At 45.5% G+C, this 26,930-nt stretch overlaps 1 protein-coding gene across 4 annotated transcripts in view; it reads left to right on the top strand.

Annotated features, from left to right (window-relative positions):
- LOC129825338 (ATPase family AAA domain-containing protein 2-like) overlaps positions 1 to 26,930 on the top strand; it is a 136,980-nt gene that overhangs the window by 91,974 nt on the left and 18,076 nt on the right. For all 4 annotated transcript variants that reach the window (XM_055885355.1, XM_055885354.1, XM_055885356.1 and 1 more), the window contains exons 25-26: positions 21,359 to 22,228; positions 23,149 to 23,285. In XM_055885355.1, the coding sequence (XP_055741330.1) occupies positions 21,359 to 22,228; positions 23,149 to 23,285 (1,007 nt within the window). The remainder of the gene's footprint in view (positions 1 to 21,358; positions 22,229 to 23,148; positions 23,286 to 26,930) is intronic.

Genomic DNA, 26,930 nt, shown 5'->3' on the forward strand with positions numbered 1-26,930 from the left:
CTCACACTATCCCTCCCTCTATCCCTCCCTCCCTCCCTCTATCCCTCCCACCCTCTATCCCTCCCTCCCTCTATCCCTCCCTCCCTCTATCCCTCCCACCCTCTATCCCTCCCTCCCTCTATCCCTCCCTCCCTCTATCCCTCCCTCACACTATCCCTCCCACCCTCTATCCCTCCCTCCCTCTATCCCTCCCTCCCTCTATCCCTCCCTCCCTCTATCCCTCCCTCCCTCTATCCCTCCCACCCTCTATCCCTCCCTCCCTCTATCCCTCCCTCCCTCTATCCCTCCCACCCTCTATCCCTCCCTCCCTCTATCCCTCCCTCCCTCTATCCCTCCCACCCTCTATCCCTCCCTCCCTCTATCCCTCCCTCCCTCTATCCCTCCCACCCTCTATCCCTCCCTCACACTATCCCTCCCTCCCTCCTTCTATCCCTCCCTCCTTCTATCCCTCCCTCCTTCTATCCCTCCCTCCTTCTATCCCTCCCTCCTTCTATCCCTCCCTCCTTCTATCCCTCCCTCCTTCTATCCCTCCCTCCTTCTATCCCTCCCTCACACTATCCCTCTATCCCTCCCTCCTTCTATCCCTCCCTCCTATCCCTCCCTCCTTATATCCCTCCCTATATCCCTCCCTCCCTCCCTCTATCCCTCCCCCCTCTATCCCTCCCTCCTTCTATCCCTCCCTCCTTCTATCCCTCCCTCCTATCCCTCCTTCTATCCCTCCCTCCTATCCCTCCTTCTATCCCTCCCTCCTTCTATCCCTCCCTCTATCCCTCCCTCTATCCCTCCCTCCTTCTATCCCTCCCTCCTTCTATCCCTCCCTCCTATCCCTCCTTCTATCCCTCCCTCCTATCCCTCCTTCTATCCCTCCCTCCTTCTATCCCTCCCTCTATCCCTCCCTCCTTCTATCCCTCCCTCCTATCCCTCCTTCTATCCCTCCCTCCTATCCCTCCTTCTATCCCTCCCTCCTTCTATCCCTCCCTCTATCCCTCCCTCCTTCTATCCCTCCCTCCTATCCCTCCTTCTATCCCTCCCTCCTATCCCTCCTTCTATCCCTCCCTCTATCCCTCCCTCCTTCTATCCCTCCCTCCTATCCCTCCTTCTATCCCTCCCTCTATCCCTCCCTCACACTATCCCTCCCTCCCTCCTTCTATCCCTCCCTACTTCTATCCCTCCCTCCTTCTATCCCTCCTTCTATCCCTCTATCCCTCCCTCCTTCTATCCCTCCCTACTTCTATCCCTCCCTCCTTCTATCCCTCCTTCTATCCCTCTATCCCTCCCTCCTTCTATCCCTCCCTACTTCTATCCCTCCCTCCTTCTATCCCTCCTTCTATCCCTCTATCCCTCCCTCCTTCTATCCCTCCTTCTATCCCTCTATCCCTCCCTCCTTCTATCCCTCCCTACTTCTATCCCTCCCTACTTCTATCCCTCCCTCACACTATCCCTCCCTCACACTATCCCTCTATCCCTCCCTCCTTCTATCCCTCCCTACTTCTATCCCTCCCTACTTCTATCCCTCCCTCACACTATCCCTCCTTCTATCCCTCTATCCCTCCCTCCTTCTATCCCTCCCTACTTCTATCCCTCCCTACTTCTATCCCTCCCTCACACTATCCCTCCTTCTCTCCCTCTATCCCTCCCTCTATCCGTCCTTTCATCTCTCCCTCTATCCATCCCTCCCTCCTCCCCTCCCTCTATCCCTCCCTCCATGCCTCCATCCTTTCATCTCTCATCCCACTATCCCTCCCTCCATCCCTCCCTCCATGCCTCCATCCTTTCATCTCTCATCCCACTATCCCTCCCTCCATCCCTCTATCCATCCCTCCCTCTATCCATCCATCCATCCTTCATATCCTCCCTCCCTCTTATCCTCCCTCTCTCTATCCCTCCCTCTTATCCTCCCTCTCTCTATCCCTCCCTCTATCCCTCTCTCTATCCCTCCCTCTATCCCTCTATCCATTCCTCTATCCATCCCTCCTTCTATCCCTCCCTCTGCCCCCTCCCTCCCTCATCCCTCTATCCATGCCTCCCTCTATCCATGCCTCCCTCTATCCCTCCTTTTATGCATCCCTCTATCCCTCCTTTTATGCATCCCTCTATCCCTCCTTTTATGCCTCCCTCTATCCCTCCTTTTATGCCTCCCTTTCCATCCTTTCATCCCTCCATCCCACTATCCACCCTTTCCTCCATCCATCCCTTCCTCTATCCATCCCTTCCTCTATCCATCCCTTCCTCTATCCATCCCTTCCTCTATCCATCCCTTCCTCTATCCCTCCCTTCCTCTAGCCCTCCCTTCCTCTAGCCATCCCTTCCTCTATCCATCCCTTCCTCTAGCCCTCCCTCTATCCATCCCTTCCTTTATCCATCCCTTCCTCTATCCATCCCTTCCTCTAGCCATCCCTTCCTCTAGCCCTCCCTTCCTCTATCCATCCCTTCCTCTATCCCTCCCTTCCTCTAGCCCTCCCTTCCTCTAGCCATCCCTTCCTCTATCCATCCCTTCCTCTAGCCCTCCCTCTATCCATCCCTTCCTTTATCCATCCCTTCCTCTATCCATCCCTTCCTCTAGCCATCCCTTCCTCTAGCCCTCCCTTCCTCTATCCATCCCTTCCTCTATCCCTCCCTTCCTCTAGCCCTCCCTTCCTCTAGCCATCCCTTCCTCTATCCATCCCTCCCTCTATCCATCCCTTCCTTTATCCATCCCTTCCTCTATCCATCCCTTCCTCTAGCCATCCCTTCCTCTAGCCCTCCCTTCCTCTATCCATCCCTTCCTCTAGCCCTCCCTCTATCCCTCCCTTCCTCTATCCATCCCTTCCTCTATCCATCCCTTCCTCTATCCCTCCCTTCCTCTATCCATCCCTTCCTATATCCTTCTCTCCCCCTCCCTCTATCCTTCTCTCCCCATCTTTTTCTCTTCTACTGACCGTCTGTGGTTGAGCGTTCATGCTCCAACTATTTCCATGCATTATTGAAGAGCTGCAGATGACAACTCATTTGCTTCCATTCTGTCTCACCTTTTCCGTATTATACACATACACTGACTGACCTTTCTTTCTCCTGGGAAATGGCTTCATAGAGCTGACCTCACCAAGACTCCAGTGCTTTTAACTGGTCAGGACTGCAAAGTAGGGAGGTGTGTTTGTTGGTGTTTCATAATGCATGTGTTGGGAGGGGGCGTGTGTGACATAATGGACTGTAGCGGCTGTAGGAAAAGAAGGGGTCACTAGTGTTGCTTTTTGATTACTTTTCATCCTGCATCTCTACCTCTCACCACAGCGTAGGCATGAGAACACATGTGTGGTGTTGCTGTGTGTGTGTGAGCAGCGTAAAGGTTACTGTACTGTACAAAGAATCCACAGCAGGCTATGCCTAATCACTGCTAAGGAACGTGACATTTCTACATGAATTCTGAAGGGCAAATACAAACTGGTGATCAAAAACCAGCCGCATGGCTTGAAACACAGCTATGAGAGAGAAAATACAAAATAGCACCGAGCTGCTCCTTCTGAGTATTCTCTCTCCCTTTGCCACTTGTTCTTGCTCTCCTCCCCTCCCTCTCGTCTCTCACTTTTCTTTATTTTCTCTCCCCATCTCCCCTTCTGTATCTCTCCATCTCTCTTAGTCCTCCATCTCTGGTTCCATGCCTCCAGCAAAATAACAGTCAGAGCCGTGCTTCAGACAGTAATGGAGATACTCTCGCCCCTCTGTACCCCACTACTGTACCCTACTTCAGCCCACTGCAGGGGTAGGATTCTCCCTGATTGTGTGTGTGTGTGATTTCCTGGTTGACAGGAGATAACAGTGCCAGACGCACCCTGCCTCAAACTCATCACTTTGCCAGCGGTCACTCACCCCAGCTTGGCAAGGACCAAACATGGACTCGACAGGCCTTAGATGCTGGCTACTGTGGCACGCCTGGCATACTGTAGGACTCCTTCACTCCTCGTCTCCCTCCTCCCTCTTTTCGCTTCTTCTACTCCCTCTACCCTGTTCTTCCTTTCCATTGCCGCCTCATATCTAATTTAATCCTAACTGCACTCCCTCTCCTCCTCCTCCTTCCTCACATCCTGAGTGGTGTGTAGCCTGGCTCAACTGGTAGGTTGGTGGTGCCAGGGCTGGTGTTGGGAGATAAGTGCTGATAGCCTTTGTGCACACATTCACATATAAACATGTGGTGTGTCCCTGGCCTGGTAGATATTACAGCCATGCATTTATGGCTCACCTGTAGAACTCGATGTACATTATAGAATGTTGACTATTATGCTTGTGTAGAATAACACATTAGATGCTTGGGGAAATGTTTTGATGACCAAGGTAGCTTGCCATTGTATTATCCTGCTTTGCAAACCTTATGTAAATAGAGAATTGTGACTAAGACCATATTCACTCAAATGCCGTAGTTTATATTGTGTTGGCGTCTGTTTGAGATGGTCTGCATTGTTTTGGTTAACTTATGGGCAATTCCACGATAATGGAATGAGGCTGAAACTCTGATTTTTCACATTAAACTGTATGTCAAACAAAAACCAATGATTGCAAAGTTTAACAAACCATACAACTCTATGCACATGGACTACTTTTAATGATTTCCGCTGAACATTTTACAAAAACACATTTACTTGAAGAACAGTGAAGATGCTAAGTTTGGTAACAGAATGACCGTTTGTGTCGCCATTCTGTTACTTAACTTTGCATCTGCACTGTTACATTCTGTTACGTCCTGTTACCGTGGAATTGCCACCAGACAGACGGAGCGCTGGCCTAAAGGATGTCTGTTCTTTTTACTGTACTGTACTCAGTTACCTTGGCAGGGTGTGGAATTCAACGCAAAGAGTTCCCTGATCTATTTTATTTATTCACATTGTTGCAATTATGTGTTTGTTGCCTTCTGCTCTTCAGTCTTCATCCACTGTGAAAGCTGGTAAACATTAACGCCCACATCAGTAGATATCCACTTTTTTCGAGTTGAAAGACAATGCCCAGAGCTTACCCATGTTGAACAACGATTCAAGTAAATGTTATCGTGTTAGTCGAAGTATGATAAAACAAATGATTTTCAGCTTACGTTTCGGTTCAGGGCTGGGTTCTATTTCAATATTATTTGTAGTTACAAGTCATTTGCAGCCTATAATTTAACTTCCCTTGTGAGATCCATGAGCGCGGGCTGACTTGGCTTTGCTGTGCCGAAGCCTAGCAAAGGTAGCACCGTGTCCATTACAGTGTAGAAGAACGCATATCTTTCACTAGTTATCCATATTACTGGAGCGTCATCTTATTTTTTCGGACTATTTCTATGGTGGACCCGCGGTCACAATTTATAGAAGATGGCAAAACTTTGGCGATAAGAATAGATGGCGAAGTCAAAGAGAGGCCAGTGGTTTCCATCTGTGGGGAAGTTTTCCCTAAATCAATGCTTATGACAAATCCAGAACCAGCCATATAGCCAGCTGGCTAATCTTACATGGTGTATAAAAAATAAATTAACGCAACATATAACATTAGCTAGCTAGATAATGTTAGCATGCTAGCTAGCTACACTTGACAGCTGTCAGTTCCCCATTTGTTGATGTTTATCAAGTCCATGTGGAAATTCCAACACCCAATTTAGGATTTGTCATTATTTTGTAGGTGGAACCTTAACGTGCATTTAATCTCTAGGACAGGAAATTAAGTGTAAATAGTGGCGGTATCTTCCTCTGGGTGGGGGGGTTTAAGGCTAAGACCTTGACTGACTTTCTTTCTCTTCCTCTTGACTCTTTCATTCTCCCTCTTCCCCTCTGTCTTGTCTACCTCTTTCTATTTCACTCTCTCTTTTTCCCAGACGTCCATAATGATCAGAAGTTGAAACCTGCAGCAGCATTCCTCTATATTTTAGTAGACAACACAAACCCATCACATATTCACCCTACTCACTGGGACTTCATTACAACACAAACCCATCACATATTCACCCTACTCACTGGGACTTCATTACAACACAAACCCATCACATATTCACCCTACTCACTGGGACTTCATTAAAACACAAACCCATCTCATATTCACCCTACTCACTGGGACTTCATTAAAACACAAACCCATCACATATTCACCCTACTCACTGGGACTTCAATACAACACAAACCCATCACATATTCACCCTACTCACTGGGACTTCATTAAAACACAAACCCATCACATATTCACCCTACTCACTGGGACTTCATTACAACACAAACCCATCACATATTCACCCTACTCACTGGGACTTCATTACAACACAAACCCATCACATATTCACCCATCACATATTCACCCTACTCACTGGGACTTCATTACAACACAAACCCATCTCATATTCACCCTACTCACTGGGACTTCATTAAAACACAAACCCATCACATATTCACCCTACTCACTGGGACTTCAATACAACACAAACCCATCTCATATTCACCCTACTCACTGGGACTTCATTAAAACACAAACCCATCACATATTCACCCTACTCACTGGGACTTCATTAAAACACAAACCCATCTCATATTCACCCTACTCACTGGGACTTCATTAAAACACAAATCCATCACATATTCACCCATCACATATTCACACTACTCACTGGGACTTCATTACAACACAAACCCATCACATATTCACCCTACTCACTGGGACTTCATTAAAACACAAACCCATCACATATTCACCCTACTCACTGGGACTTCATTAAAACACAAACCCATCACATATTCACCCTACTCACTGGGACTTCATTACAACACAAACCCATCACGTATTCACCCATCACATATTCACACTACTCACTGGGACTTCATTACAACACAAACCCATCACATATTCACCCTACTCACTGGGACTTCATTAAAACACAAACCCATCACATATTCACCCTACTCACTGGGACTTCATTACAACACAAACCCATCACATATTCACCCTACTCACTGGGACTTCATTAAAACACAAACCCATCACATATTCACCCTACTCACTGGGACTTCATTACAACACAAACCCATCACGTATTCACCCATCACATATTCACACTACTCACTGGGACTTCATTACAACACAAACCCATCACATATTCACCCTACTCACTGGGACTTCATTAAAACACAAACCCATCACATATTCACCCTACTCACTGGGACTTCATTACAACACAAACCCATCACATATTCACCCTACTCACTGGGACTTCATTAAAACACAAACCCATCACATATTCACCCTACTCACTGGGACTTCAATACAACACAAACCCATCACATATTCACCCTACTCACTGGGACTTCATTACAACACAAACCCATCACATATTCACCCATCACATATTCACCCTACTCACTGGGACCTCATTACAACACAAACCCATCACATATTCACCCATCACATATTCACCCATCACATATTCACCCTACTCACTGGGACCTCATTACAACACAAACCCATCACATATTCACCCATCACATATTCACCCTACTCACTGGGACTTCATTACAACACAAACCCATCACATATTCACCCTACTCACTGGGACTTCATTACAACACAAACCCATCACATATTCACCCTACTCACTGGGACTTCATTAAAACACAAACCCATCACATATTCACCCTACTCACTGGGACTTCATTAAAACACAAACCCATCACATATTCACCCTACTCACTGGGACTTCATTACAACACAAACCCATCACATATTCACCCTACTCACTGGGACTTCATTACAACACAAGCCCATCACATATTCACCCATCACATATTCACCCTACTCACTGGGACTTCATTAAAACACAAACCCATCACATATTCACCCTACTCACTGGGACTTCATTACAACACAAACCCATCACATATTCACCCTACTCACTGGGACTTCATTAAAACACAAACCCATCACATATTCACCCTACTCACTGGGACTTCATTACAACACAAACCCATCACATATTCACCCATCACATATTCACCCTACTCACTGGGACTTCATTAAAACACAAACCCATCACATATTCACCCTACTCACTGGGACTTCATTAAAACACAAACCCATCACATATTCACCCTACTCACTGGGACTTCATTAAAACACAAACCCATCACATATTCACCCTACTCACTGGGACTTCATTACAACACAAACCCATCACATATTCACCCATCACATATTCACCCTACTCACTGGGACCTCATTACAACACAAACCCATAACATATTCACCCATCACATATTCACCCTACTCACTGGGACTTCATTACAACACAAACCCATCACATATTCACCCTACTCACTGGGACTTCATTAAAACACAAACCCATCACATATTCACCCTACTCACTGGGACTTCATTACAACACAAACCCATCACATATTCACCCTACTCACTGGGACTTCATTAAAACACAAACCCATCACATATTCACCCTACTCACTGGGACTTCATTACAACACATTCCATTGGTTCCATGTCATTTTTTGATTGTTTTCTTTCACTCAGGTGTGATTTTTAAGAATGCCAAACAAAGTTGTGATCAATTGAATTGTGTTCCAACCAATTCTTCCTGTTGTATTTATCTGGCGAGCATTAGGGATTTTTTTCTGGTGAAATGTCCTTCATATGCACAATCGTGTGGTTACATGCACACACACAGGCAGTAATTGCATGGCATTAGCTGCCTGGTGATGAGGCGAAGTGTGAGGGCTTCTGTGATGTATTGTGACAACTCAACCCACTCAATAACCTCTGACAAAATGGCCCGCCTGTCTAGAAATCCTACTCTCATTTAGCTGAAAATTCTGCATGTAGGGGATGTTGGATTTTGTTTTGCTGGTATCTGAGAATTCTTCTATTTGAACGCTTCTCTCATTTTGAGTAAGAACAATTGATTCTGTTTGGTATTTCAGCATCTCCTTGATGTGTCTTGAGTTTCTATTTGCCTGGATATGTGGTTAGTTAGGTAACCTTGCCTACACCTACCTTGTCAAACAACTATTTAATAACACAAGGATTCATTACTAATTCTCATTGAAGAACAATGCGTCTCCACATCTAGCAAATGGAAAGGTGAGAAGAAAGAAAAAGGCGGGAATGAAGAGAGGAAGTGACAAGAGAAGGGGTGTAGCTTGAGTGTTATGACATCTCCATAGGGAGCTTCCTAGGAGGTTATGCGTTATGCATCACCAGGAATCGATAGACACACGCAGAAGCCTTTCGTCTGTGCAGTGATGTGGCCAGTGTATTTTATATAGCAGTAAGATAAAGCTCCTAACTGGTGGTACTGAGGTAAAATATTTGTGGTAAATGATGTAGTAATTAGCTCCAGTGAGTACTGGCATGGCGTAGTTCTGTATTGATTCTTCAGGAGATTACTCAGCTGTGGCGTTAGATCACTCCAATGGACCTTGACAATAATTAAATGGGCTGGCAATCGGGCTTAATGCACGTCTCAAACACACACTGTGGACCAGGCATGTCTGACCTCATTAACGGGAATATATGGGAATTAATGGAAATATATTCAAATGAATATAAATACCATTTAAATGTAGATGTTTTTTGCATTGGATATATTTACCATATCATATGGAGACATAAACCTTTTATCTTATCATAAGTAGACATAACTGCAAATTATGAAATCCTTCAAATAGAAAAAAAAAACGATTTAGTTACGAATTTAACTTTTAATTAAAATAGTTGACTCTTCACATTGGATGATTTCACTGAACAACAGAAGAACGGGAATATTGAATGATCCATCGCATCTCCCCAAAAAAACGTTTTCAACATACATCTGTAAAATGATAAAGGGAAGCTTTGGTTGTCTTCCTTTCAGGCTTCCATGTCTTCTCAGCCTGTTCCATGCTTTGGTGTGTGTGTTCCCAAACAAGGACCAGTTGCGCCCTGAGGCGGCTGATGTTGATGGGATTTGGAGGATGATGGAGGCAACAGGGGAACAGACTCAGATCCACAGAGTCCATTCCACCAGGTGGCTGATGAGATATGTTGGCACGACGCCATATTGCATTTCCATCCCGAAGCCCTTGCTTAGAAGTGTACCTCACCAGACTGCCAAGAACCTTGCCCTCATCCAGGCCAAGGTGGCGAGACACGGTAGTGATGACACCATAGGACTTGTTGATCTCTGCACCAGACAGGATGCTCTTGCCAGCATACTTTGGGTCCAACATGTACGCTGCAGTGTGTATGGGCTACATGCAAAAGTCTTCATGCTTTTTGATGTATTTCAGAACTGCAGTTTCCTCTGCTTGGAGCAACAGTGAAGTGGGCAGGGCACTACAGATTTATTCTTTTACATCTGCAAGCAGAGTCTGAGCATCAGACAGGTTGGTATTGTCTCCCTCAATCCGTGCAATGGCTACTGCTATACGTTTCAGGCTGCTTACCACTCTCTCCCAAAATACATCATCCAGGAGGATCCTATTGATGGGGCTGTCTATATCGGCAGACTGCGATATGGCCATATCTTGGAGAGACTCCTTCCCCTACAGGAGACTGTCAAACATGATGACAACACCCCCCCCCCCAACGGGTGTTGCTGGGCAGCTTCAATGTGGTGCTCTTATTCTTCTCACTTTGCTTGGTGAGGCAGATTGCTACTATAACGTGATGACCCTTCACATACCTAACCATTTCCTTGGCTCTCTTGTGGAGTGTATCCATTGTTTTCAGTGCCAAGATGTCCTTGAGGAGCAGATTCAATGCATGAGCAGCACAGCCAGTGGGTGTGATATGAGGGTAGGACTCCTCCACTTTAGACCAAGCACCCTTCATGTTCGCAGCATTGTCTGTCACCAGTGCAAATACCTTCTGTGGTCCAAGGTCATTGATGACTGCCTTCAGCTCATCTGCAAATCAAATTTTATTTGTCACATACACATGGTTAGCAGATGTTAATGCGAGTGTAGCGAAATGCTTGTGCTTCTAGTTCCGACAATGCAGTAATAACCAACAAGTAATCTAACCTAACAATTCCACAACTACTACCTTATACACACAAGTGTAAAGGGATAAAGAATATGTACATAAAGATATATGAATGAGTGATGGTACAGAATGGCATAGGCAAGATGCAGTAGATGGTATAGAGTACAGTCTATACATATGAGATGAGTAATGTAGGGTATGTAAACATAAAGTGTCATAGTTTAAAGTGGCTAGTGATACATGTATTACATAAATATTCAGTAGATGATATAGAGTACAGTATATACATATACATATGAGATGAGTAATGTAGGGTATGTAAACATTTTATTAAGTGGCATTGTTTAAAGTGGCTAGTGATAAATTTTTACATAATTTCCATCAATTCCCATTATTAAAGTGGCTGGAGTTGAGTCAGTATGTTGGCAGCGGCCACTAAATGTTAGTGGTGGCTGTTTAACAGTCTGATGGCCTTGAGATAGAAGCTGTTTTTCAGTCTCTCGGTCCCTGCTTTGATGCACCTGTACTGACCTCACCTTCTGGATGATAGCGGGGTGAACAGGCAGTGGCTCTGGTGGTTGTTGTCCTTGATGATCTTTATGGCCTTCCTGTGACATCGGGTGGTGTAGGTGTCCTGGAGGGCAGGTAGTTTGCCCCCGGTGATGCGTTGTGCAGACCTCACTACCCTCTGGAGAGCCTTACGGTTGTGGGCGGAGCAGTTGCCGTACCAGGCGGTGATACAGCCCGACAGGATGCTCTCGATTGTGCATCTGTAGAAGTTTGTGAGTGCTTTTGGTGACAAGCCGAATTTCTTCAGCCTCCTGAGGTTAAAGAGGCGCTGCTGCGCCTTCTTCACAACGCTGTCTGTGTGGCTGGACCAATTCAGTTTGTCCGTGATGTGTACACCGAGGAACTTAAAACTTTCCACCTTCTCCTCCACTACTGTCCCGTCGATGTGGATAGGGGGGTGCTCCCTCTGCTGTTTCTTGAAGTCCACAATCATCTCCTTTGTTTTGTTGACGTTGAGTGTGAGGTTATTTTCCGGACACCACACTCCGAGGGCCCTCACCTCCTCCCTGTAGGCCGTCTCGTCGTTGTTGGTAATCAAGCCTACCACTGTAGTGTCGTCCGCAAACTTGATGATTGAGTTGGAGGCGTGCATGGCCATGCAGTCGTGGGTGAACAGGGAGTACAGGAGAGGGCTCAGAACGCACCCTTGTGGGGCCCCAGTGTTGAGGATCAGTGGGGTGGAGATGTTGTTACCTACCCTCACCACCTGGGGGCGGCCCGTCAGGAAGTCCAGGACCCAGTTGCACAGGGCGGGGTCGAAACCCAGGGTCTCGAGCTTGATGACGAGTTTGGAGGGTGCTATGGTGTTAAATGCTGAGCTGTAGTCGATGAACAGCATTCTCACATAGGTATTCCTCTTGTCCAGATGGGTTAGGGCAGTGTGGTTGCGTCGTCTGTGAACCTATTGGGTCGGTAAGCAAATTGGAGTGGGTCTAGGGTGTCAGGTAGGGTGGAGGTGATATGGTCCTTGACTAGTTTCTCAAAGCACTTCATGATGATGGAAGTGAGTGCTACGGGGCGGTAGTCGTTTAGCTCAGTTACCTTTGCTTTCTTGGGAACAGGAACAATGGTGGCCCTCTTGAAGCATGTGGGAACAGCAGACTGGGATAAGGATTGATTGAATATGTCCTTAAACACACCAGCCAGCTGGTCTGCGCATGCTCTGAGGACGCGGCTGGGAATGCCGTCTGGGCCTGCAGCCTTGCGAGGGTTAACACGTTTAAATGTTTTACTCACCTCGGCTGCAGTGAAGGAGAGCCCGCAGGTTTTGGTAGCGGGCCGTGTCAGTGGCACTGTATTGTCCTCAAAGCGAGCAAAAAAGTTATTTAGTCTGTCTGGGAGCAAGACATCCTGGTCCGCGACGGGGCTGGTTTTCTTTTTGTAATCCGTGATTGACTGTAGACCCTGCCACATACCTCGTGTCTGAGCTGTTGAATTGCGACTCTACTTTGTCTCTATACTGGCACTTAGCTTGTTTGATTGCCTTGCGGCGGGAATAGCTACACTGTTTGTATTCGGTCATGTTTCCGGTCACCTTGCCCTGGTTAAAAGCAGTGGTTCGCGCTTTCAGTTTCACGCGAATGCTGCCATCAATCCACAGTTTCTGGTTTGGGAATGTTTTAATCGTTGCTGTGGGTACGACATCGTCAATGCACTTTCTAATGAACTCGCTCACCGAATCAGCGTATTCGTCAATGTTGTTGTTGGACGCAATGCGGAACATATCCCAATCCACGTGATCGAAGCAGTCTTGAAGCGTGGAATCAGATTGGTCGGACCAATGTTGAACAGACCTGAGCGCGGGATTTTGCTGTTTTAGTTTCTGTTTGTAGGCTGGAAGCAACAAAATGGAGTCGTGGTCAGCTTTTCCGAAAGGAGGGCGGGGGAGGGCCTTATATGCGTCGTGGAAGTTAGTATAACAATGATCCAAGGTTTTACCAGCCCTGATAGCACAATCGATATGCTGATAGAATTTAGGGAGTTTTGTTTTCAGATTAGCCTTGTTAAAATCCCCAGCTACGATGAATGCAGCCTCAGGGTGTGTGTTTTCCAGTTTACATAAAGTCAGATAAAGTTTGTTCAGGGCCATCGATGTGTCTGCTTGGGGGGGAATATATACGGCTGTGATTATAATCGAAGAGAATTCCCTTGGTATATAATGCGGTCGACATTTGATTGTGAGGAATTCTAAATCAGTTGAACAGAATGACTTGAGTTCCTGTATGTTGTTATGATCACACCACGTCTCGTTAATCATAAGGCGTACACCACCGCCCCTCTTCTTACCAGAAAGATGTTTGTTTCTGTCGGCGCGATGCGTGAAGAAACCAGCTGGCTGCACCGACTCCGTTAGCGTCTCTCGAGTGAGCCATGTTTCCATGAAGCAAAGAACGTTACAATCTCTGATGTCTCTCTGGAATGTTACCCTTGCTCGGATTTCATCAACCTTGTTGTCAAGAGACTGGACATTGGCGAGTAGTATGCTAGGGAGTGGAGCGCGATGTGCCCGTCTCCGAAGCCTGACCTTCGTTTGCCCCTTTTACGGCGTCGTTGTTTAGGGTCGCCGGCTGGGATCAGATCCATTGTACTGGGTGGAAGGCAAAACACAGGATCCGCTTCAGGAGAGTCATATTCCTGGTTGTAACGATGGTGAGTTGACGTTGCTCTTATATTCAATAGTTCCTCCCGACTGTATGTAATGAAACCTAAGATTACCTGGGGTACCAATGTAAGGAATAACACATAAAAAAACAAAATACTGCATAGTTTCCTAGGAACGCGAAGCGAGGCGGCCATCTCTGTCGGCGCCTGAAGTAGAACCGATGTAGGGACCGGTGTGTCTGTTGTCCATTGTGTCTGTGCTCTTGTAGAATACTGGTTGAGGTGTGGAGATGATGTTGTCCAGGAGGACCATGAGCTGTTGCTATTGATAAGGTGTCTGATTCATCATTTTCACCTCGAATAGAAGTAGAGGGACTTTTGTCAGAGCGTGCTTGTTGTTTGCGCTGAGGGAACTTTATGCACTTGGCCAGATGAGTCTGCATCTTTGTTGCATTCTTCACGTATGATTTGGCACAGTATTTGCAAATGTACAGCTTGTGAAATGAAATGTCTCCACACATCAGATCGTGCCCGTGTCATTTTCCTGTAAAGATTTTTTTTTATTATTGTTCAAAACAAAATACAATTCCATGTACAGTTAAGTAGTTAGATTAAACAACTCCTGTGTAAGATGAATGTTTAATTTGAATGCCAAGCGTCACATCTGGAGGAAACCTGCCACCATCCCTACGGTGAAGCATGGTGGTGGCAGCATCATGTTGGGATTTTTTTTCAGCAGCAGGGACTGGTAGACTAGCCAGGATCGATGGAAAGATGAATTGAGTAAAGTACAGAGAGATCCTTGATGAAAACCTGCTCCAGGACGGTTCACCTTCTAACAGTACAACGACCCTAAGCACACAGCCAAGACAACGCAAGAGTGGCTTTGGGACAAGTCTCTGAATGTCCTTGAGTGGTCCAGCCAGAGCCTGGACTTGAACCCGATCTAACAACTCTGGAGAGACCTGAAAATAGCTGTGCAGCGACGCTCCCTATCCATCCTGACAGAGCATCTGCAGAGAAGAATGGTAGAAACTCCCCAAATGCAGGTGTGCCAAGACTTGAGGCTGTAATCGCTGCCAAAGGTCCTTCAACAAAGTATTGAGTAAAGGGTCTGAATACTTATGCAAATATAATATTTCAGTTTTTATTTTTAATACATATACAAAAAAATGTGAACCTGTTATTGCTGTGTCATTATGGGGTATTATGTGTAGGTTTAGGAAAAATAACTATTTTATCTATTTTAGAATAAGGCTATAACGTAACAAAATGTGGATAAAGTCAAGGGGTCTGAATATATTCTGAATGCACGTGGTAGTTAGACGAACAGAGAGTGCAGATGCACTTGGCCAAATCAATTCCAGTAATTAATGAATAATTATATATTTACTCTGACACGTGACCCATACTTTAAGAATGGCTGGCCTAACTTAAAACGTAGTATAGTAATAATGAGAGAGAACAAGTATTTGCATGTTAGACTTTAAACTAACCTCATATGTTTCAGCTTTACTAGACCAAAGTATAAACAAAATAAATTGTGCTGTCAGGAAATCCCTTCAGGCAAATCAAACAGCCAATAATATAGGCCTACACGTAGGCTACTGTCAATACAAGTTAAACTATTATTCATAATATTGTTGAAGTGTTTAACAATGTTCTTGAATTGTGCAACGGTCATAAGCTTCCACAGCAGCACTTTCAAAAAGCGGGAATAGAAAATAAGTCGATGTCAGAATTTAATGGCTTACTAATTATGTGTATGTATGAGATATAAATAATCATTTCTTTTAACACTTGAATGAACATTGGCTAATGGTAAAAACAAATAGGCTTATTATCCTTAAGGCTAGGGGTTCCCAAACTTTTTATAGTCCCGTACCCCTTCAAACTTTCAACCTCCAGCTGCGTACCCCCTCTAGCACCAGGGTCAGCTGCGTACCCTCTCTAGCACCAGGGTCAGCTGCGTACCCTCTCTAGCACCAGGGTCAGCGCACTCTCAAATGTTTTTTGCCATCATTGTAAGCCTGCCACACACACACTATACGATATACATTTATTAAACATAATAATTAGTGTGTTTTTGTCACAACCCGGGTCGTGGGAAGTAACAAAGAGCTCTTATAGGACCAGGGCACAAATAATAATATAAAAATAATCTATAATTTAGCTATTTTTTTAGCCATCATACATATAAAACCTTATTTGTTCATCAAGAATTGTTAATAACTCACCACAGGTTAATGAGAAGGGTGTGCTTGAAAGGATGCACATAACTCTGCAATGTTGGGTTGTATTGGAGAGAGTCTCAGTCTTAAATCATTTTCCACACACAGTCTGTGCCTGTATTTAGTTTTCGTACTAGTGAGGGCCGAGAATCCACTCTCACATAGGTACGTGGTTGCAAAGGGCATCAGTGTCTTAACAGCGCGATTTGCCAAGGCAGGATACTCTGAGCGCAGCCCAACCTGATTTAAATGACATTTTCACAGATCAGCTTGTTGCAGTTTCGATGTGGCTCTCTTGTTCAGATATCGGTAAGTGGACTGGAGGCAGGGCATGAAAGGGATAACGAATCCAGTTGTTTCAGGAAAGTACCTGCGTAATTGCGCACCCAACTCACTCGGGGGCTTCGCTATATCACATTTGACATTGTTCGTAAGCTTGAGTTAATTTGCACACAAAAAATCATACAATGATAGAACGACCTGTGTGTTGTCCTTGTTAATGCAGACAGAGAAGAGCTCCAACTTCTTAATCATAGCCTCAATTTTGCCCCGCACTTTGAATATAGTTGCGGAGAGTCACTGTAATCCTAGATTCAGATCATATAGACGAGAATAAACTCATCATCATGCAAGTGGTCAGACAAGTGAAAATGGTCAGTAAAGAAAACTTTAAGCTCGTCTCTCAATTCAAATAAATGTGTCAATACTTTGCCCCTTGATAACCAGTGCACTTCTGTATGTTGTAAAATCGTTACATGGTCGCTGCCTGTATCATTGCATAGTGCAGACAATACACAAGTTCAGGGGCCTTGCTTTAACAAAGTTAACCATTTTCACTGTGTCCAAAACATCTTTCAAGCTGTCAGGCATTCCCTTGGCAGCAAGAGCCTCTTGGTGGATGCTGCAGTGTAGCGTTGGAAGCAACTGCTTGCACGCACGTTACCACTCCACTATGTCTCCCTGTCATGGCTTTTCCGCCATCAGTACAGATACCAACACATCTTGACCACCAAAGTCCAGTTGATGTCACAAAGCTGTCCAGTACTTTAAAAATATTACAGCTGTAACGCATAGAATTCACTGGCTTGTATGACAGTAATTGTTTTAAAACATCTCCTGCCATGTCACTGATGCGTTGTGAAAGTGTTGTTTGATGAAGGCATTGTATGTATAGTATTGGCTTTTCCCCCAGCATTGTCCCAGCAATATCCGAGGCAGCAGGAAGAATTAAGCCCTCCACAATAGTATGGGGCTTGCCTGTCCTAGCCACTCGGTTGCTCACTTCTAGCCCCTTATTAACGGTATCTCTTGCTTTTATACATGTCTTACTACTCAAAAGTCGCCTTAATATTCGCAAAAAAAAAACTCCTGTGGCTTATTTTAGAAATTGGCATGTTTTGTTTCTAAATGTCTGCGCAAGACTGAAGGTTTCATTGAGTTGTGAGAAAGTAGTTTTGCACATATAAGTAAACTCTAAATCAATGTAGTTTTCATCATATTTGCACCTTTTTGATGGTCCAATGTCCCTGTCTGTTGTTCGGTGCTTTCCCGGGTAAGGGGGCAGTAGCTCTTCGGCTGCATCAGATTCACAACTGTCAGTGTCCATGCTAGCTGGGCTAACAACAAATGTATAATTACTGATGCTAGCATTGGATGTGCTCGTGGAAGCAGAACAACTTGTCGTCGACAGGTGCTGGTGTAGTACTACTTGTAGTAGCAGTACTAATGTTACCAGTAGAGCTGGTATGTGTCTCTATGGACGCGGGCCTTACTTTTTCTAACCATTTATTCATTTTCGAGCAAATGGAATGAGCAGCAGCTACGTTTGGCTACATATGGACCGTTAGTGGAATTCCCGCGAGAGAGTAACAGTTAATGTGATTGGATGTTAATTTTTGACTAGGTTACCTGTATTTGACATTGTTGTTATTTCGCTGAACACTAGATGGTTTAATTTTCTTTTTGGCAGTGAAACGAGGTTACTCGGGCGAGAGAAAAGAACTCACCCTAATGTATAGCCCTGTTGGAAAATATAAATGGGCTGTTTGAAAATGTGATTTAATAAAAAGTGAAAATAATTAATATATATATAAAAATTATTTTCTCTTTTTTATTAAATCACATTTTCAAACAGTCCATTTATAAATATATATACAGTTGGGAGAACAAGTATTTGAGACACTGCCGATTTTGCAGGTTTTCCTACTTCCATTTTGTAATAATTGCGCCAACAGTTGTTGCCTTCTCACCAAGCTGCTTGCCTATTGTCCTGTAGCCCATCCCAGCCTTGTGCAGGTCTACAATTTTATCCCTGATGTCCTTACACAGCTCTCTGGTCTTGGCCATTGTGGAGAGGTTGGAGTCTGTTTGATTGAGTGTGTAGACAGGTGTCTTTTATACAGGTAACGAGTTCAAACAAGTGCAGTTAATACAGGTAATGAGTGGAGAACAGGCGGGCTTCTTATAGAAAAACTAACAGGTCTGTGAGAGCTGGAATTCTTACTGGTTGGTAGGTGATCAAATACTTATGTCATGCAATAAAATGCAAATTAATTACTTAAAATCATACAATGTGATTTTCTGGATTTTTGTTTTAGATTCCGTCTCTCACAGTTGAAGTGTACCTATGATAAAAACTACAGACCTCTACATGCTTTATAAGTAGGAAAACCTGCAAAATCGGCAGTGTATCAAATACTTGTTCTCTCCACTGTATATATTTTTATTTATTTGGTGTACCCCAGTTTAGCCTATGCCTTTTGCCTATCAAACTGTAAAAATCCTAAATATACAATCAGATAATACTAGTTATTTATTACATTCTTTATAGCAAAGACCACCAGCATGTTCAACCCCAGAGTAGCGAACTCCGCAGGATGACGGATGTTTGTGGTCTGTCCATTCTTCGCCCTAATAATCTTTTTGAATATTCTGCAATTGACTGGGGTCAGTTCTGCTGGTTAACCTTCATCATTCGGCCTGAAACTGAAGAACTACTTTACGGGAAGACCTGCTTTTCTTTCCCACTACGTCAGCTATCAATTTTTTCAGATTTAGCTAAGGCAGGCTATACTGTTATTTTTTAATGAGATTCTTTTGGGCTTTTGTAGCAATTTAAATAAGAAGAAAGACATGTATGCCCCAAATCACAGTTCTGGTAGAATCAATGTGTCTTTTTATATTGCCTTCTTCCCGCCAATGGACCCGTCCGTGCGCAACTCACCCTGCGGCTGTAGTTTGGAAAAGGCAGCGTGTAGAATCTGACCCTGCAGAAGTTTCACTATGTCAATGTCTACCACACCCTGTGACATGTTTACTGAACTTTCTCAGATGGCAGACTCTTGCTCCCACTCTCTAACTTAGTTTTTTTCATGTGTCAGTCACATCCCTGCAGCAGTAGCCTTGGCTACCACCTAAGTACCGTCTCTCTCCTTCTACCTCTCTGTCTCACCATATCTCTCTCCTTCCATCTCTCTCTCTCCCACTCTCTTTTCGTCACTCTCCAGTTCTCTCTGATTATGACCAAAGGACCACAGTGACATGCAGTCAACATCTCAAACACTAGAAATCATTTCTGCCGGACCACAGCGCTGTAGAAAGGGAGGGGTGGTCAGTCCATTATGCCAGACTTTTTGGCTAGAGAGCAAAAGGAAGTCTCTTCGCGTGAGGGAACAGCAGGCAAATCCAGTTTGATGTGGGGCAGATCTGGGGCTATTTTCGATTGTTTTCAGTTAGAAGTTTGAGCTTCCTCCCCTTCTCTCATTCTCTCTCGCTCTCAATGGTCTGCCTCATCCAACTAGCAATTACTCCCACAGCCCCTCTTTACGTGGGGCTAACTACCCTCACCTCCCCCTGTCATGTAGAACACAGACCACCGCAATGTAGTGGACATCTGATGCCGCCCTTGTATTTAAGACCTGGCAGGGACAAGGCAACTCAGTTGCTAGGTGTTAGTCCACTGTCACGTCAGTCTAGTGAATTACCACTTAATGAAGGTTTATTTGTAAGGATTCACATCAGATTCAGATCAACTTGGGAAATTAATTTGTTCATGTGCTTAAAAATGATGTACATAAAACACAGCAAACTACACAATATATTTAATTTAACCAAGTCTTCCATTTAGTGTGTTAGAGCAGGGTCTGGAACAAAAGCCAGTTTAGTAGAGTCGGGTGTGTGCAAGCGGAACCAGTGTAGTAGTCGGGTGTGTGCAAGCGGAACCAGCGTAGTAGAGTCGGGTGTGTGCAAGCGGAACCAGCGTAGTAGAGACTGGTGTGTGCAAGTGGAACCAGCGTAGTAGAGTCGGGTGTGTGCAAGCGGAACCAGCGTGGTAGAGACTGGTGTGTGCAAGCGGAACCAGCGTGGTAGAGACTGGTGTGTGCAAGCGGAACCAGCGTGGTAGAGACTGGTGTGTGCAAGCGGAACCAGCGTAGTAGAGTCGGGTGTGTGCAAGTGGAACCAGCGTGGTAGAGACTGGTGTGTGCAAGCGGAACCAGTGTGGTAGAGACTGGTGTGTGCAAGCGGAACCAGTGTGGTAGAGACTGGTGTGTGCAAGCGGAACCAGTGTGGTAGAGACTGGTGTGTGCAAGCGGAACCAGCGTGGTAGAGACTGGTGTGTGCAAGCGGAACCAGCGTGGTAGAGACTGGTGTGTGCAAGCGGAACCAGCGTGGTAGAGACTGGTTGGTGCAAGCGGAACCAGCGTGGTAGAGACTGGTGTGTGCAAGCGGAACCAGCGTGGTAGAGACTGGTGTGTGCAAGCGGAACCAGCGTGGTAGAGACTGGTGTGTGCAAGCGGAACCAGCGTGGTAGAGACTGGTGTGTGCAAGCGGAACCAGCGTGGTAGAGACTGGTGTGTGCAAGCGGAACCAGCGTGGTAGAGACTGGTGTGTGCAAGCGGAACCAGCGTGGTAGAGACTGGTGTGTGCAAGTGGAACCAGCGTGGTAGAGACTGGTGTTCCATTTGACTGAACTAACCAAATTTTTTTTTTCTCTCTGCTTCCAGATCACATGAAGAGGAAAACGCGTCGGCGGCCATCTTGGGGGCGGGGCATCATCAGGAAGAAGAAGTACTACAAGAAGGGAATGGAGGAAGAAGAGGATGAAGGTGCGGAGCCTGAGCCAGAGACGGCGGGACCCAGCGATTCCTGTCTGACTCAGGATGAAGAGTCTTCCTGCGACACCATGGACCCTCAGCCCAACGGACACCACACACACCCTCACACACAAAGCATCTCCATGGAGGAAGAGCACTCCAACACGGCACCTAGGGGCCGGAGCACAGAGACCAAGACACAGGGGGAGAGCAGCACAGGGACAGGGCCCAAGAAAGAAGAGACACCGGCTACAAGCGACAAAGCCAAATCCACAGACAAAGACCTCCAGTCTAAAAGCGAGTCTTCCCCATCTGAAAGGGAAGAGTCTCATTGTAAAGACGAGGGGCCTCAAGCCCAGGACAAGTTGATCCAGTCTGAAGGTGAGGGGTCTAAAGATGAAGATCTCCAGTCTAAAGATAAGGGTACCCAGGCCGATGGCGAGAAGCCTCAAGACAAGCCTGATGATCCCCAGGCGAAACACAAGGAGGCCCAGTCCAAGGCTGAGCAGCACTTGTCAGCCCCTAGGATGGCCACAGCTCCCCCTATCCCTCGGGAGGAGTGTGTGAATGGGGATGAGTCCATGGACAGCTTGGACTCGCAGGCCCTCAAGAGCTCTGAGACAGAGGAAGGTCCTACAGAGGGCACAGGTGAGGGGGCGGAGGGGAAAGATGATGTGTCGATGTCTGCAGAGAGCAGAGGTATTCAGGAGCGCCCTCCTCAGGACGGGAGGAAAGGAGACATGGAGACGGGCGAGGAGGAGCATGAGCAGGATAGAGAAGGTAATGATAGGTTATCTGTGGCTAACTTCTACCTACTCCTAGAATCCTGACTTGATATATGCTGACTATATCTGTCTAACTTTGACTTGTATAAATATTGCATCATGTCAATGGGTTAATTTCAGTTACTCTGAGTTACTTGTACAGATTATCCGTTCTGATCTTTCCCCCAGAGAGCACCAGACAACCTAGAAACACATCCACAGATTTTAACAGGCAGTCTAACCTCAAAAGACTTACACTGAGTTTGCTTGTAAAATGACAGGACATGAATAATCTCAGAAGTATGGCATGTGAAATGTTTTCCTTTAGTCTACAGACAGCATATTTCAATTAAATCCTCAAAAGCTGCTGAGGTCGTGTACCTTTTGTAGAATATCCAAAACCACTCTCGATTTATTCTCGAAAAAAGGTTTTACTGTGAAAAATGTCACACGGTTGGCTTTTTTCTCCCTCTCACATTTTTTCTTTGGCCTTGGACCGTTTGCCATTGATTTAGTGGCGTGTAGTGTCTGGGACAAGTGTGAGTTTGTGTGCGCATGTCAGCGTGTGTGGTGTCTGGGACAAGCCAATAGGCCTGTCTGTGTGTGCTTAACGACTCAGGACTGTGGATTGGAAGCCCTGAGCTACTGGGTGATTTGGGATGCCTGGAGTATTAGTGGTGGCTGGATCCTACAGACAGTGTATTACCACTCAGGCTGGTAAACTAGAAGCCAGCAGATCACAGGCTGTGTATGTAGCGGGCCAGCTATTTTTGTTCTCTTTGGTTGTCAGGCCTTTGCTTCAATTCAAACAAGCCCTGGTTTGTGAATAGACATGTTCTCCTAACCTACCTGGTTAATGATGGTATATAAACAATTATAGGTCAAAGGTGATTGTAGGTGGGCTGTCGTTTACCTGTTCTCTCTTTCTGTTTCAAGGCGGGTCCAAGGGAAGGAAGTGCAGAAAGAGTCAATCAGAGCAGTCGAAGGGTTCGGCTGACATGACAGAGGAAGAGTCTCCACAGATCCCTCCCACTCCGCCACCTCCACTAGTGGTCGATCACCAGCGACTCACAGTAAGTGTTGTGTGGCCATGCTCTGTGTCATGCTGATGAGAGGGGAGGTGGGTGATTGAGGAGGGGTGGAGTAGAGGACAACATGGGGATTGAAGGACAGAGAGAGAGTGATTGGGGGGGGGTGGAGGATGGGGGACTCAATCATGGGAGACTGGCCCCTAATCCTCCCCAGGATTCAGGCCTCTCTGGGGCTGCTGGTGTCACTTTCCTTTCTCAGATGGATGCTCCTGATTTCTTAGACTAATATCGTCTGCCCTCACTCTTTCGCTCTGTGTGTCCTACGAGACACACTTTAAACCCCTGTCATCCCAGAGAGGACCGATCCAATTTAAGTGGCAGACAGCAGTGCATCTCTGATGCAACTCCACATCTTCACTCAATCAACAGGTGTTGTTTCTTCCATACAGCCATTTTAAGAACGCAGCCAGGACATGACTCAAACATGAGGCATTCTGCGCTTTCTACTCTCCAGCTACTCGCTCCGGCAAGTTGGTCTCCGAATTGATTGACAGGATAGGAAAGTGAATATGTGCAGCGGTTTCCAGACACTTTACACAGTCACGCTTATGTTCCACCTAATTCCCTGGATGTAAATTGGGGCAGTGCTCTTTTTTTACTCCTTTCGCTCTCTTCTCTCTACCGACCGACCAAACGGCCCTTGTAAGAAAAGGAAGAAGCAGCATGGTTGTAGTCTAATTGGTGTAAAATAAGTGCTTCTCTGACATGCTCTCCATCCCTGTGTTCTCTCTTCTTCCATCCCTATATTTCACTGTGACATCACCCACATCCCCTGCTATCAAAGCGTTATCTCCACTTGGTTACCCTTGCCCCAGGGGGTAACGGAGATTGAGGGGTGCGCGGTTTCCATCTTGCCTCGCTCGTCAGTGGCGTCTCAAGTGATTGACGAGTCTGATCCTTCCGTCTGGTCAAAGGTGGGTCGTGTTTGGCCGATGCTCCCGATTTTAAAAAATATATATAAAAAAATATATAATAATAAAAAATAAAAAAATAAAATAAATACTAATAAAAATACGGTGCGCCACAGAGTCGCCGCGGGTGGCTGCCACCAAGAACCGTCGGAACGCTCCCTCCCTATGAACGCAGACTGCGCTAATCTGGAGGCTTATTTGTTAGGCGATGTAAAAAGAGGAGATATCTTTAAGACAGATCGTGAAAAGAGGGCACTGTGTATAATTGCTTTTTCATCCACCCGGTTTACGGAACAAATTGAATTTCTGGTGAGTGGGGTGAGTCTACGTTTAAGGCTGATATCTCCACAGTGGTTGGGTAGGGCTGGCTCGCTGCCTGATACGTATTAGGAGGGGAGTGGTGTGCCCTGTTCCGTTCTTCCTCTCTACTTCTCTTTCATTTATATTCATTAATTGGAGGTCTCATTACTTGTGACATTTAACTTGGATGGCAGGGCCCCTGAAATCCCTTTTGGAATTAAGCACAGCCTGAACTCTACTACTTCGTTCAGTCACACAGGTTCTACGAGGCAGATGGTTGTCACCAGCAGTGTTCTTCAGCCCTGCTCATGGAAAGCTACATGGTTTGCAGGCTTTTGTTACAGCCCAGCACCAACACACCTGATTCTACTAATTAGCCTACTTATTGGTGGTTAGTTGAATCTGGATGTTAATGCTGAGCTGAAAGAAGGGGGGGGTCGATACAGTTGCATATCGCAACATTATTTTGGAATGATATTATCGATATTTGATTGCAAGTACAAAATCTAACATACATATTAGCTAGAGCTAGTCGGCTATACCTGAGACAACTAAAATAAATTATCCTATAGCTTATTCTCCATCTTCTTGGAGAATTCCCAGCCCTTGAAAATGTGCACATCACCAGGTTGAAGAAACTAGTGAAGCACTTTCATTGTGCATTACTCCCAGACCCCCTCTGTTTCATGAATAATCAGCCACACTGACAGACAGAACCTTCTCATAAGTGCCAGGGCTCCAGGCAGCGACCGTTTAGTTGCATTTTGCGACCCTTTGACTTGGCTGTGCGACCAAATCATGGGCTGTAACCACCATTTGAAAGAGTTAGTGACAGCAGTGTCACCAGGGGAAAACGTTAGTCTGGAGCACTGAGTGACCTAGATTACAGCAGAATTATCATCTATTAGGGAATCAAATCTCATCCCATTATTTATATCCACCTCCCCAAAGAACACGCAGGTTTCGCTACAAGAGCAGGCAGGGCAATTTTCCTTCATGTGTTACGCAGCTGCAAATGGCCAGTGTGCATATATAGGCTGTCACACTGAAGAGTCCTCTCTCTCCCCTGATGTCTAACTATTACAGCATGTCAAGATTTCCCATTTCGGAGCTGTCCGTCCACAGAAATAGCCCCATTGTCAGTTTGTCATCTCTGCCCATTTCCAACACTAATAACAGCAGAGAGAGCGCCTGCTAGGGGAAGAAAACTGCTTAATGGCCGGTGCCAGGAGCGAAGCGTTTTGATTGTCAATAAAAATAAATAACTTTTGGAGTGCTTGCTTCCTTTTCATTTTTATTCATCCCCGTTGATGTTCTTGACAGCATGGTCATTTGCATGTGATAACAGCTTTCCATTTGGAGGACTGGCGTTTTGAAAAGGCTTTCATCCACGTCGGGATCCAGCTACATCAGCACATCAGGAAAACACAACACATGCGTGCGCTTACACACACACCCAAAAAGAAAGCAGTCATCCGCTCCTCATGTCCAAAACCACTCTCTGTGAGTGACTAGCACACACACGGCACCTGTTTTTCCCCTCTCTAATGCACATTGTCAAAAGCCTTTCTCTGAGAAAGGGTGTTGAGTGGCATAATGCGTTCATTTATGTCCAAGCTGTCAGGTTGGCTCTAACTGTCTGAGGCGGTTTGCTTTTGCTTTTGACAAAATACTGAAGATGGAAGGAGAGGAGTGAAGAGGGGGAGTGGAAGAAGATAGGAAAGAAACCGAGAGAGAGGAGGAGGTAGAAAATGAAAGAGTAGAGGGAGAAAAGCACGAGGGGAGAATAGATTGGAGTCCAATGTTTTGTCAGATAACAGCAAACTATAGACAGACTCTACAGAGGTTAATTGCTGACCTCATCCACTTGTAAGTTTGTTATTGTGACTTTAAGAGCTGAGAACAACTCCAGCAATCAGTTGCTCGCTCGCTCACACACTCAAGTATACTCTCAATAAGCACTGCTGGAACTCAGTTTCTCTGGACCCCTGCAAGGTCCACCCCTAATCTAAAATAAAACAAATTGAATGTGTCACCCAGACAGCCACTCACAAAGTATTGACTACCGATCGCTGTCCATGGTGCTGAAATTGTGAGTCTATGAAGCTGCATGCCTAATGATGATAGGCTTTCTGTGGTGCCAGGGCTGGTACATTGCCTTCAGAAAGTATTCATACCCCTTGATTTATTCCACATGTAGTAGTTACAGCCTGAATTCAAAATGGATTATATATATATTATTTTTTTTATCTACATACAATACCCCATAATGACAAAGTGAAACATGGTTTTAGGCATTTTTGCAACTTTATTATAAATGAAATACAGAAATATCTAATTTACGTAAGTATTCACAGCCCTGAGTTAATGCTTTATAGAAGCACTTTTGGCAATGATTACAGCTGAGAGTCTTTCT

The sequence above is a fragment of the Salvelinus fontinalis genome, chromosome 27 (assembly GCF_029448725.1).
Source record: "Salvelinus fontinalis isolate EN_2023a chromosome 27, ASM2944872v1, whole genome shotgun sequence".
NCBI lineage: Eukaryota > Metazoa > Chordata > Actinopteri > Salmoniformes > Salmonidae > Salvelinus > Salvelinus fontinalis.